General features: G+C 35.1%; 1 protein-coding gene across 1 annotated transcript in view; it reads right to left on the reverse strand.

Annotated features, from left to right (window-relative positions):
- Positions 1 to 452: 452 nt before the first annotated feature.
- LOC140059251 (laminin subunit beta-1-like) overlaps positions 453 to 17,611 on the reverse strand; it is a 38,125-nt gene continuing 20,966 nt past the window's right edge. Inside the window, exons 8-28 of the mRNA XM_072105117.1 lie at positions 17,175 to 17,506; positions 16,857 to 17,012; positions 14,460 to 14,590; positions 13,356 to 13,479; positions 12,538 to 12,724; positions 11,928 to 12,071; positions 11,277 to 11,505; positions 10,968 to 11,131; positions 10,328 to 10,552; positions 9,454 to 9,674; positions 9,029 to 9,134; positions 8,217 to 8,405; positions 7,846 to 8,029; positions 7,202 to 7,386; positions 6,289 to 6,524; positions 5,443 to 5,854; positions 4,968 to 5,088; positions 4,530 to 4,671; positions 4,239 to 4,415; positions 3,551 to 3,707; positions 453 to 2,888 (exon numbers count right to left, since the gene is read on the reverse strand). Coding sequence (XP_071961218.1) covers positions 2,731 to 2,888; positions 3,551 to 3,707; positions 4,239 to 4,415; positions 4,530 to 4,671; positions 4,968 to 5,088; positions 5,443 to 5,854; positions 6,289 to 6,524; positions 7,202 to 7,386; positions 7,846 to 8,029; positions 8,217 to 8,405; positions 9,029 to 9,134; positions 9,454 to 9,674; positions 10,328 to 10,552; positions 10,968 to 11,131; positions 11,277 to 11,505; positions 11,928 to 12,071; positions 12,538 to 12,724; positions 13,356 to 13,479; positions 14,460 to 14,590; positions 16,857 to 17,012; positions 17,175 to 17,506 — 3,980 coding nt within the window. The 3' untranslated portion in view covers positions 453 to 2,730. The remainder of the gene's footprint in view (positions 2,889 to 3,550; positions 3,708 to 4,238; positions 4,416 to 4,529; positions 4,672 to 4,967; positions 5,089 to 5,442; positions 5,855 to 6,288; positions 6,525 to 7,201; positions 7,387 to 7,845; positions 8,030 to 8,216; positions 8,406 to 9,028; positions 9,135 to 9,453; positions 9,675 to 10,327; positions 10,553 to 10,967; positions 11,132 to 11,276; positions 11,506 to 11,927; positions 12,072 to 12,537; positions 12,725 to 13,355; positions 13,480 to 14,459; positions 14,591 to 16,856; positions 17,013 to 17,174; positions 17,507 to 17,611) is intronic.

A 17,611-nucleotide genomic window follows, 5' to 3' on the forward strand; every position in this document is an offset into this window, starting at 1 on the left:
TTGATTGTATAAATAAAATAAAAGTTCTTGTCTAGTACTAAGTAGGGACAGTGTCTAATTATTGTAAGCCATTAGTAGAACCTGGGGAATTATTTGTTTTCATTTTTAATTTAAATAATAATTATATTGGCCTATAATCAATAAATGCAGATTATTTATATTCTTTTGGTAGAATAACTAACACTAAATGGTTGCATGCCTAATACTGTAGGTAAAAGGTAATATAATCTTTAAACAAAAACAAAAATCACAGCCATAACTGTTATTATTATCTAGGTGTTTATTACAAGAAAACCGACACATACACTTAACCGTTTATAGTTATGGGAAAAACCACCTCTCTAATTTGCCAAAATCAGTGGTTCACACATGAGCAATAGGAAACTTTTGCTTTGCGATGACAGACAACCAAACTACGTCATAATTTAATTAATTGTGCGCATGTGGGGATATTGGGATGTATTCTTCACTCCCCCACCTCAACAATTTGGTTTCTAGGCACCCACCGATGACACTTTGATTGACCTACGTAGGTCATCGCATTGTTTAAATTCAGCACACACTAAATGTTAATTACATTAAAAGCGTTAGATCAAGTGTGAACTCAACCTTATTAAGCAAAATATTTATTTTTTTCTTCAAATTTTGCCAACTAATTTGAATGTTTTACAAATGGCCTTTGCCCTTAAGATACCTTATACAAGTTAAAACATATCTACACATACTGATAGCAGTGTTGGCAATACATATCTACACATACTGATAGCAATGTTGGCAATTTGTTTACCATTGGTTAATAAATGCAGCATTTAATATTTTGGTATTTGATGATGTCACAGTGAAATATGGAAAATATTAGATCATAATAATGTGTAATTAGTATTACATAATCTCAAGCAATTAATGTGAATTAAATTGGATAAAATTAGGATAATAGCCAAATTGTATAAAATTATCCCTTATTTGGTAAATCTAATCACAAAAAGTCCATTAATTCCAAAATATAAATGAAAAACCTGTAATAAGCGAATTGAATGACCTAACATAATAGGAGTGTTGTCCGCTGAAAAGGGACATGTCCCCTGAATAGGAGTGTTGTCCTCTGAATAGGAGTGTTGTCCCCTGAATAGGAGTTTTGTCCCTTGAATAGTTCTAATTTAACATCAATAATTTCAATGCATGATTGTTTATCTTAAGCCATATTGTGTATTAGGCCAGCATAAATTGTAGTCTTCTGATCTTAAATACATTTTTATAAGCATCTCAGCAGTTAGTAAGCAAAAATTAATTAGCATTAATGTTATTAATAATTAATATTAATTATATTTACACAAGAGATGTTGTAACTTTATGATAAGGTTTAATCATGTTGGTTTTATGTTATTAAGAAGACATATTTGATTGAGTTTATATATCATTAACATTAACAACCAAAATAAAAATGATTTTACCTTTCGCATAGATTCTTAATAAGTTAATCCAATCCGAGGGAACGTTACCACAGAGGCAGACAATATCTTTTACTATGAAAATGTAAAATATATATCCTATTTTTTTTATTGTTACTGTTTTTTCTAACAAATGAATATAAACATTTACAGTATATGAGGTAAAATAGTATAAAATTTAACTACAAACTTCTATCTAGATTTGAAACCTAATTTTGATGAAATATAAATAAGTATAATGAACAAAATCGCTAAGCATACACACTAACAAGTTTTGAATACAGATAAAAATACCACTGTATTAACATACAGAATACAGAATACAAAACAGATTAGTGAAAAAAGGTTCGGAAAAATACAAGGGCTAAAAAAAACTTAAATGGTGGCAGCAGACAGATTATTCTTGTCAAATGTCATTTTAAGACTTTTCTTTTAAGTAGTTTTTAAACTAATTAAAAGTATTGTTAAGCACTCTGTTCTTGGTAGGGCATCATATAAAAGGTTAATTATAATATCTGGCCAAGCCTGCGGCTAGGAGGATTCAATGGTAAATATCTCATTCTCTTATGTGGAAAAATGAATCGCCTGTCAACATCCTGCCTACATGCTTGGTTACACACATAAGTTAAACTTGAGATAAGAAGTGTATTTTACAAAAAGTAAATGAAAGTTTCTTACACTTCCTGATAAATATTTTTACATACATTTATATTTTTTAAGAGACAAAATACAAAGAAATGAGATGTAACTGACAAATACAACTAAACACTATATTACTAAACAATCTTACATAAACAAGGGTGATAGAGAGTGTCACAAGAAATGAGGTGTTTAATGCAAATGACAACACAATAAACACTGTTACAATCTAAAATCATTATTTACAATGATTGACCTCTGATTGACCTTTGCAACTACAACATTGTGCCGTGTTAAAAACCATATAATAGCACCATAAACAAAGTGGCAACGAATTCAATAAAAGTTTAATTTTCAACAAAGCATGATATACAAATTAGTTCAGACAACTGCACTCAAACGGGTTTTTCTTTATTTTTGAAAAAATATAGGAATTTCATTTCTTGTAAACTCGCTTGTAAACCAGTATCAAATTTAACTTACCGTACGTTACTTACATATGAAAATGTTTTCACTATTAATAGAAATTTAGTTGTCGTCCAAAATAATTTGTATAACATTATCATGAATAATTATAAAAACATGTTAACATTGAAAGATGACAATCTATAGTTAGTGGATGTAGGTTCAACTATGGCCGCATCTATCTTTTATTGCCCTCTTTTCCGGTGCATACTTCATAGTAGTTTGCCCGTTGCTGTATTGTTGAAAGGGCATTCTCTGCTCGTTCCTTTAGGTCACCAAGCGATACCTCCTGCTCATCTAGCAGAATCTTATTGTTATTAAAGTCCCTTTCTAGTGCTACAAAACAAATAGTGCATTTTAAAAGTGTGTTTAAAATATCTTTTGTTCAATATAAAATAAAGTATAGATATTATAAGTTATTTTCATTTCTGTGATTTATATATAAACACAATAGGCAATGAACATTAATTCGAAACTGCCCGGTGATATACTGAAATTTAATTAATTAATTTGAAACGATAAACATGAGGAAATCTGTGAGAATATATATGTTTTGTTTGCTTTTGTCCGTTCTACTTTGGCGTCTGACACAAGCATTTGATTCATTGGTGACGCCACCATTTTAGAAATAAACGTTAATTTTGATTTGAAGTCTTTGGTGTATAGTTTAATAACAGTTATCTGTTTTTAAGGAAGAAAAAATGGTATTCAAGGGTTTTAAGCGTCTAAATCTTGAGCTCTAGAAATCTGCATTATTATTGTTATTATTTAATTAGAGTATACTATAATGATACCCATAGATTTAGAAATGTATTTTTAGATGTTTTAAACCAGAATTGGTCTTGCAAGTGTGAATGAACAAATAAATAAAAACAAAATAAAATAAATAGGATAAAAAATATGGTTAAAAAAGAAGTGTTTTAAACCAGAAGTGTGAATGCATAAATAAACAAAATAAATTAAGAAAAGGTGAAGTGAGGTCAAAGTGCAATACTAACCTCTAAGACGGCTCAGTTTTCTCTTCGTCTCGGTTTCTAAGATAGTGGCACCTGAAAGAAGGGCATCAGCACGAATACGGAACTCTTCTGCTCTTGATGCTTTAGTGTTTATATCCTGTTTAGCCGTGTCAAACCTATCTTGAAGGGCCCCTGCTTCCTGTAAAGACAATACATACAGAGGGTCCACTAATTAGTATGATATAATTATAACATAAAGGCCAATTTACACAGATGAGTGGTAAAGGCAAGCAGAAAACCGCGTAGCTTGTCCCACGTAGAATCTGTATCTATCCTGAGCAGAAACCGCCAGTCCGCCCCGCATTGTGTGTAAATGGTCATAAGGAATAACATAGATTCTATATTTTTTATTACCATTACGGCTCGTCTGTGTAAATTGGCCTTAGAACAAACTTGAAAAAAGTGAGGGAAAAATACAATATTTATTATTATATATGAACTGGATGGATATAAATAAAATCACATATAAGGTCATTGGTAATTGGTACCCAAGCATTTTTAGAATGAGGTAGAACATCACAGTACGACATTTACCAGGTTTGGCAATGTGCTAACATTATACTGAATAGTTGTATATTGCATGTTTATATATAAATATATAGTGGTACCATTGCACCGATTAGCATTGTTAGTATGTGCTTAATTGTGTGGTATCAAGTGCACTGCTTACCTGGGCTGTTTCTTCCGCCAGAATAGCTGCGTTAGCCGCCGAGTCGTTTGCCGTTTGAATATTAATCTGATTGTCAGTAAAACGTAAACTCAAATCCTTTAGTGACTCTTTCATCATCAGAACCATTACAAGAGATCCATTAGCCTTGATCAACGCAGCATCAACTACTGAGGAGATCTAAACACAACAAACATAGGATTATCAAAGTGTGATAGATAAGGCACCATGCTATGGTGCAGTCTCCTGTGGGTACACTGTTACACTAATACAAGTTATCCTTAGGTCACTTACAGATGTTATGGTCAATCCAACTTCCTTTATGTCCTCAGTTGCCGTGTCAATCGCAGCGGCAGCCTCCTTTTGGTCATCTTTTGCATTTTCAAGGGCGGTGTTAACATATTCTGCTGAGTTCTTCACACTCTCTGCAAATTGTCTTTAAAAGAGAAGTTTTGTAGGAATTTTAAATACCTGTGTATTGTAACTTCCAAAATTCGACAAAATTATGAACATAGAGATAGAGATAAATAATATAGAAGTACACTACATATAACATTAACAAAATCAACAAAAAAAAAAAAAAAAAAAAAAAACCACTTCAAGGGGTCCGTAACCATAGCAGCTATGCAGAATACCTTTGATTAACAACCATTTTGTTTTCATGTTTCTAGGTGTCTGTATTGAAATGGTAAAGTCAAAATAAAACAAAAAGGACAATAAAATGGAACCTACTTTGCCTCATCAGCTTTCTTTTCGAGTTCAGTGACCCTTCTGAGGTCATCACGTGTGTCGTTCAAGATCTGCTCAATATTATCCAGACTATCCACCAGTTCTTGTATCTCTTCTGCCAAAGCTGAAATAAAAAAGACAAAACATTATTAAAAAGTCTGAACACAGTATATTCCTCCTTTGGGACCCCTATTTAGGGAAAACGTTGCTTGGCCATAAAGGTGTACCTTCAATAAAGGTTTTATTGTAGTAGATCAAGAAACAATATGTGGGCTGAAGCTCTCTCGGCAAAGAAAATGAACTTTTAAAAAAAACAATATTATCTTGCCTACAGTATACAGGACACATTACCATGTCTAGGATATGCAATATCATTCAATGGAGGTGCTTTTTCAAACAGTACACCTACTATATATAATTTCTTTTAAAACATTACACCTAATATTTATAATTTCCAAGTACAGAATATAATATGTACCTTTAATCTCCTCTGGTGTACGAGATATCTGGATGGCTAAGGTATCCTCAGCTGTGATCTTTACTTGTTCTGGTGTTGCTTCATCTACAACATTCAAAGCATTAATGATGTCATCGACCAATCGGGAAAGGTTCTGCCCGACTGACCCTAGATCTTGTTTGGCTGTTAGAGCAGCGTCATATGCCTTTTGTGCTTCCTCTAAGGCAACTTCACTCTCTCCTTCAACTGCTTCTACTGCTTGTAGCTTTGCATTGGCTTCTTTTTCTTTCTCTGTAAACTTCTCTTGTGCCGTTTGTGCTCTTTCTTTGGCTTTGTTTGCGATGTTGCGAGCACCATTACAACCAAGACCGCCACAAGTACCACAACCAGCACCGCCACATTGACCACAACTGTCACCTGGATTTCCACACACCTGGTGATTATGCAAAATAGCTAGTTATACATTGAATACAATAATATAACCGTGTAATAATCATTTGTGAAATTATTGAACAGGTACAAATTTGTGAGAGATTTTGCAAACAAACTATTGAGATTAACAGGGCCGTAGCCACCAGTACGATTGGTATGGTTTCAACCTGAACACTTTGACTTTGACAACTCATGGCCCACACAAAGGCTTGAACAGAGATGGTTCCCGTTTCTTACTAAACCTGGACCACTATATTTCTTGTGGCTACATCATTGTGAAAGGTTTTGTTGCAGATTTATTGTTAATTTATTTCACCAGAATAAAAAAAATAATAATTATTATTTGATATTGATAGTCATAAGAGCAATGGTCATTTACCGATCACCAAGTGAGGATGAAGCGTGATGCCATAAATAAACTAAATACCACTCTACCTGAACATTCAAAGCATTTATACGATCTTCAAGATCACCAATATCATTGCCGACAGCGTCAACACGTGCCCGGTAATTATCCAAATCATTACTAAACTGTGTTTTTAATTCCGCTATTTTGTCCTCAACCTCTTGGCGAACACCAGCTGATTCTGCTAACGTGTCGGCCGTTCCGTCTGCCTTGGCTTGGGCTGCGTCGCCTCGGTCACGACTCTCATATATTATCTTAAGTGCCTCTGTAATTATAAAACATTACTTTATACTACATTTTTCTAAAGCTTTTTTCATACTTAAAATTTATAAACTTGCTATGAAATCAAACCACTACAATTGTGGTGTTTTTCCTGCTTTCTATAAAAAAGATAAAAAATATAAAAGAAAAAGAGTTTATTTTACTAAAACCAAATGGTTTTGTTTTGTTTCTGCACATTGCAAAACATATCAGGGTGACCGCTTAAGTTGAAACAAACATATCAGGGTGACCGCTTAAGTTGAAAACAAACATATCAGGGTGACCACTTAAGTTGAAAACAAACATATCAGGGTGACCGCTTAAGTTGAAACATATCAGGGTGACCGCTTTGAAATATATCAGGGTGACCGCTTAAGTTGAAAACAAACATATCAGGGTGACCGCTTAAGTTGAAAACAAACATATCAGGGTGACCGCTTAAGTTGAAAACAAACATATCAGGGTGACCGCTTAAGTTGAAACATATCAGGGTGACCGCTTAAGTTGAAAACAAACATATCAGCGTGACCGCTTAAGTTGAAACATATCAGGGTGACCGCTTAAGTTGAAAACAACTTATTTCCAATTTACATTATTTTTCCAGACTGGTCTAAGATGAACACAACGTAAAAGAATTAATTTAATTAGAATTTGTTCGAAAACAAACATTGCGTAACTTACCTTCAATATCAATCCTTGTAAGGTTCCTTAGATCCTCTTCAAGTTTCTTGATGTCACGACCCAGGTCAAGTGCGGAGGCATTTAATTGGTCGATTCGATTGTTGGACTCTTCTAAGTCTAGTTCAACGTACACTAGTTTACTTGATATCTTGTTTAACTCATCAGCATTACTATCAAGTTCTTGTCTATAATAAAATAGTTGATAGAGTTATGTGACAATTACTGCAGTAATTATCAATTTTTTAAAATATTACATGATAATTATACAAACAATTAATATAGCATGGTATAAATGTAGATCTTGAGTACACTAGCAGTAAAGTATCCGTCAATGAGGGCCATGTGTCTTGAGTACACTAGCAGTAAACTATCCGTCAATGAGGGCCATGTGTCTTGAGTACACTAGCAGTAAAAAGTATCCGTCAATGAGGGCCATGTGTCTTCAGAAGAAAAGACAGCTAAAGTAACAGGTACAGTTTATTGATTTCAACACATCATTACTTCACAGGGGATATACTTTAGGAGTTAGCAATTAGTTGCATTGTAAGATATTTATGTACAGTTAAAATCATTAAAATAGGCCTACAAACACACACAAAAAGAACACTAGGACACTATTTAAAAAGATTACTATGTTTTCTTACTGAATTTGACGAAGAGCATCTTCGTATTCTTGGAGTCTGTCAGATGGATTGTTCTTAAATCCATCTAAAATGTCGCGTATTTCCTGGATGTTCTCTTCAATTATTGTAAAGTTTTTGCCAAAAGCTCCGCTGGTAAAGTTCGATGACCTATTAGAAGCTTGAGCAATGAGTTCATCGGTGGCAACTACCAAAACAAAAATGTTGTTAAGATTGACTTATTTTTTTAGTATGGATTAAGTTTAGACATCAATTTAATTAATTAAGATTATAACACAAGTGTAGTCAAATACTCATTTCTAAGTTTTTTCTTTGAAGTTTGGACATCAAACAAGACACATCTTGAATGATCAAATACTTAAGTAACTACTTACTTTTTAAATCTTGAATGATCAAGTACCAGTTATCGTAACATTCTCCGCAAGGGTCACAATATGGAAAGTTGCCCTTAGTGCCGATGGCGCAGCGGTCACACTTAGGTCCAGTCACGCGGTCTCTGCACACACAGTGTCCATTGTTTTCACATTGTAGTACATCTGACCCTTCAACATTACATTCACAGGCTGTAATAAAAGAAATTGAATTAATAAAGAAAAGAGCTGGTATTTTAATTCAGTACGTTTAAGCACATGCTTAAGTGAAATTCTGAGGATGTATACCATTCAAGTAGATTATATCAGCTGCTACTTTTACAGATTTTTAAAGAGCTTTTACAACTTTCTTACGTCCTTAATTGACACCGAAGTGTATAAGGTGATGTTGTGATATAATCTACTTTAAAAATTGTAAAACGTTGGGTGTGTTTCCAAAGTGTATAATACTTTTTAAAGTCATTACTTTTACTATATTCCAATAATTTAGACTGTTATAACATCTAAAATAATGTACCCGTATATCCTCTGGTATAATTCAACCTCAGTAAAACATGAAATTTGGCCGACTTTGGAGGTGGGACTATACCTGGGAAAACCCTGGTTCAGGAAAAAATGATTTCTTGTAAAAACTCATCTGAACTGGCTAGAGAGAGGCCTACATCAAAAGTCAATACTAGAACTATACCTAGGATATGTATGTTTGTAAAATCAATAAATAAATAAATTAAGGGGTGGGATTATAATAATAAATAAATTAGGGGGTGGGATTATACGAGAGGATATACAGCAGTAAAATGCATTAGAATACTGACGTGTGCATCCAATGTTTGCATCTATTGGGTCGCCATAGTAAAGATCTTGACAGCTACAACAGTCTCGTCCTCCAAAACCTGGTTGACATGTACACTCACCGCTGAACTACAAAACAAAAACAAACAAAATGATGGAGTAAAAGCAGTAATTGTGTTTGGCCTCTTACTTACTTCGGGTAAATTATGTACTTTTTTGCAAATAAATATTATTACAATTTTCATTATTAATCGGCGACCTTTCATGAGTACAATTATGAGTTTAGTAAGGGAGATGAAAGGACATACACAATGACGAGAAAAAATGTTATGTGCCTATATATGGACATGATGATGTGATATCACTACCATATTTGGGCGCATCACTACTATATTTGGGCACATCACACATCAAACTAATTTGATGGTGTAGACAGAGCTTAACATACCTGGTTACATTGTAAAGAAACTGAACCCTGGGAGCAACAGTTGCAAGCTTCGCAACCCATCCCACTCGCTAACCGCCAGTAGTTGTCCATACATTGGTCACACTGACGTCCAATCACGTTGGGCAAGCACGGACAATCGCCAGTAACACGGTCACAGACGCCACAATTGTTGTTAGCGTCACAAGTAGTTCTGTCTATTCCTAGAACATTACAACTGCACTCTGAAACAAAATGACAAAAACTAATATTACACAATGTCATTCATCTCATTTATTCAAAGCAAGTAGGTCAGAGTTCATTTGACTTTAATTGCTCAAAAAAACAACAGAAAATGAAAATATTTAACACAATACAACAGAGCCACAAAATTATTCTGTTGAACAATAACTGAACCCAGTCTGATAGAAAAGGAATACAAGAACTAAGGAAGCCTAAAACAGACCTAAAGTGCTTACTGATAATTATTATGGTCTTTCATTTTGCTAATAAAATTGATCAAAAATTATAATATTACAAACATTATCAATTAAAATAATGTTAAAACACATTCTATTTTTGCAAGATTCTACTCATCCCATGCATAATGTATTTGAGGTATTACATATTGGTAGACGTTACCGGTCCATCATCTCTCATACAAATAGGTTTCGTAAAAGCTTTTATCTAGCTGCCATTCGGGCACTGAATGTTTGTATACCGTACGAGAGTCATGTGACACTTTGTAATTGTTTGTTTTTTTAGTTTTATTTATCTGTTTTTGTTTATCTCGGAGCAAACATAATTTCTATGTATATTTTATATGCAAATGACAATAAACGAAAGTAATTTTCCACTGATGAATAAATGAAAAGAAAAGTTAAAGTGCATGCCTTACCTCTACATGTCCTCTGAAGGGCATCGCCATAGTAATCAGAGGCACAGATCTCACAATGTGGACCAGCAGTATTGTACAGACAATTAGTACATTGGCCAGTTTCAGGCATGCAGTTACCGGGCAGAGCAAGATCGGTATTACCGTTACAATTGCACAGGCTACATCCGCCTCCTGAAACAGTCGGGTCACCAAAGTAATTGTTGGCGCATTTGTCACATCGAATACCTAAAAAACAAAGGGAATAGTAATTGAAGCTCAATTAATCTGGGACCCCCAGACATTTCATGTTATGGTGACATCTGTTGCTTTTGGGGTCCCAGGACATGTTGTTGAATAAATAAATGATCAACACATAGAGAACTCTTAACATGACTAAATAAAAAAATATGTACATCCTATATTCTATGAATTTGAACATACAGTACTTGTCATTAAAGCTCTGTCTACACTATCAAACTTTATGTGACAAAAAAATGTGATGTGTCAATATATGAACATGATGATGTCATATCACTACCATATTTGGGCACATCACACTTTTTTGTCACATCAAGTTTGATAGTGTAGACAGAGATTTAGATTAGGAAGATTTTAATTTTATTGATTGTCTAGTCTCTATTATCCAGAATGTTGTAGTTACCATCAAAACCTGGATAACAGTTGCAGATGACAGTCTGGGACTGGTTGTCAAGGTAACATGTATCGGCATGTTGGATGCCATTTTGTACACCTCCTGGACACAAGCACGGTTGACACTGCTGACCAAAGCCAATTCTTGGGTTACCATAGTAACCATCAAGACATCTGCGACAATATAAAGACATTAGTTCCTCCATACATTAAGAACTTTATAACTTCATATTGTTAAAAACCTTGATTGACCAAAATATTTGATTAGGAAAATAATAACGATGACAATGTATTAATAAGGTAACTTTTTTTTTCTTACCTCTCACAATTAAAACCAGCAGTATTATCCTGACAATCTGTACAAGCGCCCCCTATTGCTTCACATTCTGTTGCATGGCCGTTACATTCACACGCTGGACAGTCTGGGAAACCGTAGTGCCCGGAACAGCATGTGTCGCAATTTCGGCCGCAGACGTTGGGCATACAGGGACATTTACCAGTTGAATCGCAAAATGCTGCTTGAGATCCAAACGCATTACACTCACAAGCTTGAAAAATAAAATGTTTTATTAATTATTTCTTTCCTTTTATAAAAAAATGTCTCACTTAAAGCATGGTTTTTACTAGAACGCAATGCAGTGAGGCTAACTGCTGTATTGCGTGATCACAAGTGGTAACCGACGACAGAACAGTGCTGCAAACATTGCTACAGGAAATCAAAACAGTTTGATTTCACGCAACGAGAACACTGGAAAACATTGTACATCGCATACTCAAAAGTACACGGGGTGAACCAGGTCAAAGTCTATGGCTAGCTAATGTTGACGCACAACAAGCAGGTTTGATTTAACGCAGACGGGGGCAAACACAATTATTGGAAGGGCATTTTCTTATGTAGCGTCGCTAGTGGGAACAGGACTTTAAATTGATTCCTTCATCTTCCTAATATTTTGCTCATATTGTGCCTTACCTGTACATCCATTAGGACCAAATCCAAAGGTGCCAGGTGCGCATTGGTTGCAGGCTCTACCCATTACGTTTGGTTTGCAGTCGCACTGGCCTCCGTAACTGTCGCAGATGTTACTGGTAGATCCGGTAGAATCACAACCACAATCTGAGAAAAATAAAAACAGATTTAAAATAAAAAGGATTTATTTATGATTAAAATTAATTTTCTATAGCAATATTAACTTGGTTTAGAGAAGAAGAAAAAAATGTTTTCCCAATTCTACTGTATTAATATATCTTTGTATAGGCTTTTGTGCAATCATTTATTTTGAAAAAAATTTTTATAAAAAAAAAATAAAAAAAAAAAAAATATATATATAATTATCATTGGTTTTATACTTTTATACAAATTTTAATATTGAACAAATGTAAATATCTTTGTAATTCAGCTAAGGCTGCGATAATGATATTGAAATAAATGAAATGAAATGAAAAAAAAAAAAAATTTATTTTAATATATTATATATTTTTTTCTTAATGTTATTTATTTGGTATTTAAATTTTCTCCATGTTTTGAGATTGAAGTTTTGTGAAGTTTTTTTTCTGTGTTTTTTAATACCAAAATAAATTACCAATGCCTCCGTTGTACGTCATGGCTGACATTATAAAGAGCAAGTCCTGACAAGTTTCTTGTAGTTCTTGTTTATCCACCCTGTAGAATGGATCCATGCAGCTGTAGTAGTTCCAGTTGTCAAGACGTAAGCCACCGCTCTGCTCGGAGAATGGCGCTAGGTTGCCGGGCTGTGGCAGCAGGGCAATCTGGGTAATAAAACATTTGAAGAATATAAATATACAGTGCTGTAGTCACGAGAATTAAAAGGGTGCGGTTGTTGAAACAGGAGGGAACACTCTCTTGTGCGACAACCTATACATTCATTTAAAATTGAAAAACCTTTGCCTACAATTTTGTCCCCATATTTTTTAGCTATATTCAGAAGCCTAAAAAACCTATGAACAAAGGTTATACCAAAGCTCTTACTTCCCAGATGAGAGCACAAACTCTGCACAATCACAGTCCAATATAAACATATTTGTTAATAACATATTTTACATAAACGATTATTCAGCATTATATAACAGTGATGTAGCCACAAGAATTAAATGGTGTGGTTGTTGAAGTGGGCCATGGGTTGTCAAAAGGCTTTTGCCAAAAAAGTGGTCAGGTTGAAACCTTACCAACCGTACTGGTTTATACAGCCCTGATATATAATGTACTATCTCCAGATCTATAACATAGTTCTTTCTATCGCAAAGGATTGAGAGGTCACTCAGGTCACTTTTTGAAGTGATGATACTGCAACTCTTCTATTTTTTATTTCTCCCTACCTAGTATGATATAAACCTGTAACATGAAATATCATATGAATGAAAAGTGTATTAAAAAACTTACCGAGTCGATACGAATGACAGCATCTGGTCGTGATTGTCCCACAATAAGGCTGCGGAATTCAAGTCTTATTATGTACCGTTCACCTTTTTCCAAACAAAACAAATCTGGAAGTGTACTACGATGCCTGTGTGCAAATAAAACACAAAATAATGATGAAATTCTAATTAAAAAAGATACAGAAACCAACAGTAATGTTGAGTACTTACTCAGATAAACCAACAGTGATGTTGTCTATGAGTACTTACTCAGATAAACCAACAGTAATGTTGAGTACTTACTCAGATAAACCAACAGTAATGTTGAGTACTTACTCAGATAAACCAACAGTAATGTTGAGTACTTACTCAGATAAACCGACAGTGATGTTGTCGTTGAGTACTTACTCAGATAAACCGACAGTGATGTTGTCGTTGAGTACTTACTCAGATAAACCGACAGTGATGTTGTCGTTGAGTACTTACTCAGATAAACCGACAGTGATGTTGTCGTTGAGTACTTACTCAGATAAACCGACAGTGATGTTGTCGTTGAGTACTTACTCAGATAAACCGACAGTGATGTTGTCGTTGAGTACTTACTCAGATAAACCGACAGTACTCTAATCTCCTCAAAGAGCAAGATATAACTTGATGGTGGTGGTTTGCGAGGATACTCCCACTTGAGGGCATAGTTCATGGATAACACCATTTATAAAGACGGTTAAATAAATGTACTTTTTTAGGCTTATCTATCTATCTCTTCAAGTCAGAGAGTACTGCTGTAGTTACTATACTAAAGATAAACATCCATTACACAAACATTATGTATGGTTAAGGAATGCAACTATGTAGCACACTATGTAGAACTAACAGATATCTAAATTCATTCGTGCTTTCACTGTGTGTTATATCTTTATTACAACTCTTTACTTGTTTTATATTTATTTTACTTATATATATTGTATGTTGTTGCATTGTTATGTGAGCGCTTGTGCCTGTCATGAATTTCCGCAAGGACCAAATAAATCTGAGCTGTAAACCTTGAAAAACAAAGTTAAACAAACAAATAGATAGATAATATACACATTTTTACATACAAATTTTGAGCAGTGTTTGCCTTCCATACCTGTCGTTAACAGACAATGCTACAACCAGTTCATCATCAGATGGGATTGTGTTTCCACAGATACTACTGGTATCAACTGGTCTTGGTCTCTCCAACGTTATTCTCACATCCTCCCACCAGCTGGCTGTCAGCTGTATCAACATAAATTGATAATAAAAGTTAGCTTAAGTACTGTGATGGGTTAGTACGCATCTTACTGGATGCGTGATTTGGACTTAAGCTTGTTTCCCACTCAAACGCAGCGCAACAACGTAAGCTTATATTACTTGCGATGCGGATACGTCTTATTATAATTAAATTACATTCAGAAAATTATAGGATTTATTATTTCCATACAAATTCTTATATTATACAATAGAACTTCTATTAAGAGGACACCCTCAGGAGGCAAAGTGCCTCCTTAATTATAGGTGTCCTCTGAATCTTGCAGTTTTTCCCTCTCATTCAGTTCAATTGTATTTTGTTATGATGATTATTTAATCAAATCAATTGAGTTTAATGCTGTCACCAAAGACACATTACAGAGAAGATTGAAAAAAAATTGATGCAAATAAAAAAAAACATAAATTGTGAAGAAAATAATTAAAAGAATCAAAACGTGATTATCCATACAAGCAAAACAGGAGAAAAAAATAGATAAAAATTATTTCAAACTTCTAAAAGTGAATCGCAATGAATTACATTAACATGCATACTGAATGATACACTTTCCAGGTCGATTATGAATTTTAAAAAATAAAATAAAAGCAACGTTTACAAGAAACTGAGAAACTGTTGTGTGATAATGTTCAGAATGTACATGCATGTTATCCCGCATACATGTCATCCCGCATACATGTCATCCCGCATACATGTCATCCCGCATACATGTCATACCGCATACATGTCATCCCACATATGTACATGTTATCCCGCATACATACTTAATGTTCAAATGCATGTTTACAATGTGCACATATACTTACTATAATTCTGGAATAGTTAAAATGAAGAAAAAACACTTGTATGTTATTTCTAACTATATATTGTTGAATATAATATAATTATCAAAACATGGCAAGGAAAAAAAACAAAGTGTAAAGCACAGATTTATATTTTTGCCTCAAGTGAAGTCAAGTCAGGTCAAATGTGATGCTACGGTTTGTTTATTGCAGATTTTTATCATAAAAGTCTTGGCAGTAAAGATCATACACATACACTCATACACAATGGGTTTCCTTAACAATGTGCGTCCCCTGTTGATCCTATAGTCTATACTGGCTTTTTTATTTATTTATTTATTATTTATCTTTATGTAACTAGTTTTTAGTTGGCCTCCTATCACAAGCCCCTTTGGTTTCCTGGAGATCCCTTTTATCTTAGTTGGCCTCCTATCACAAGCCCCTTGGGTTTCCTGGAGATCCCTTTTATCTTAGTTGGCCTCCTATCACAAGCCCCTTGGGTTTCCTGGAGATCCCTTTTATCTTAGTTGGCCTCCTATCAAAAGCCCCTTGGGTTTCCTGGAGATCCCTTTTATCTTAGTTGGCCTCCTATCACAAGCCCCTTGGGTTTCCTGGAGATCCCTTTTATCTTAGTCGGCCTCCTATCACAAGCCCCTTTGGTTTCCTGGAGATCCCTTTTATCTTAGTTGGCCTCCTATCACAAGCCCCTTGGGTTTCCTGGAGATCCCTTTTATCTTAGTTGGCCTCCTATCACAAGCCCCTTGGGTTTCCTGGAGATCCCTTTTATCTTAGTTGGCCTCCTATCACAAGCCCCTTTGGTTTCCTGGAGATCCCTTTTATCTTAGTTGGCCTCCTATCACAAGCCCCTTGGGTTTCCTGGAGATCCCTTTTATCTTAGTTGGCCTCCTATCACAAGCCCCTTGGGTTTCCTGGAGATCCCTTTTATCTTAGTTGGCCTCCTATCACAAGCCCCTTGGGTTTCCTGGAGATCCCTTTTATCTTAGTTGGCCTCCTATCACAAGCCCCTTGGGTTTCCTGGAGATCCCTTTTATCTTAGTTGGCCTCCTATCACAAGCCCCTTGGGTTTCCTGGAGATCCCTTTTATCTTAATTGGCCTCCTATCACAAGCCCCTTTGGTTTCCTGGAGATCCCTTTTATCTTAGTTGGCCTCCTATCACAAGCCCCTTGGGTTTCCTGGAGATCCCTTTTATCTTAGTTGGCCTCCTATCACAAGCCCCTTGGGTTTCCTGGAGATCCCTTTTATCTTAGTTGGCCTCCTATCCCAAGCCCCTTGGGTTTCCTGGAGATCCCTTTTATCTTTTTTAAATTTGTTTTATTCCTATTTGCTATGTGTATTGATGAATAAAGAGATTAATTTGATACTCTTCTCACACTCCTACATTTAGTAATATAATTTGATTACTCCTTCCTAAATTTAACAAAACTCTATACTTACAAGTGGTTCATATCTAATAACCAGTTCATAGTTTCCAGAGTATGGGACGTTATCCACCACAAATTCAAGAACACTGCCCTCACTGACTCGTACAAAACCAGTTCCTGTCCACGTTAGTGTAGTACCAATGGGTTGTACGCGATCTTCAATATCACCCTAAAACAAATAATAAAAAAAAGAATAAAACACAAAGTGAGGTTGCACTCAAGTGAGGTTGCACTCAAGTGAGGTTGCACTCAAGTGAGGTTGCACTCAAGTGAGGTTGCACTCAAATGAGGTTGCACTTGGTTATTCATTTCAAACTAAAATATCACTTACAATATAACCGGAAAGTCGCGAATACTCCGCCTCATAAACCAAGTAATCCACATGCGTGATAAAGTAGCCAGGTTCGACATCGTCACAACGGCGGCCAAAAATGTTGGGTCGACACGGACACTGTCCAGTTTGTTTATCGCACTGGTTGGAGTACGATCCACCAGGGTTACAGCCACATGGCCGGCAGCCTTCTGTTTCGTCGCTCAAACCGTAATACGAGTCGTGACATTCATCACAGTTGCGGCCGGTGACATATCGTTTGCAGGTGCATCCGCCGCTCCTCTTGTCGCAACCTCGGTTATCAACTGTTCCAAGTGTGTTACACGTACATGCTAAATGTAAAAGACAATTACGGTATCAGAAACATTTGTTTAATTCATTGGTATTTACTCATAAAACATTAATTAATTCGAAGATCTACAGTGTGTGTCGTAATA

Source organism: Antedon mediterranea, chromosome 9 (assembly GCF_964355755.1).
Source record: "Antedon mediterranea chromosome 9, ecAntMedi1.1, whole genome shotgun sequence".
NCBI classification, from domain to species: Eukaryota; Metazoa; Echinodermata; class Crinoidea; order Comatulida; family Antedonidae; genus Antedon; species Antedon mediterranea.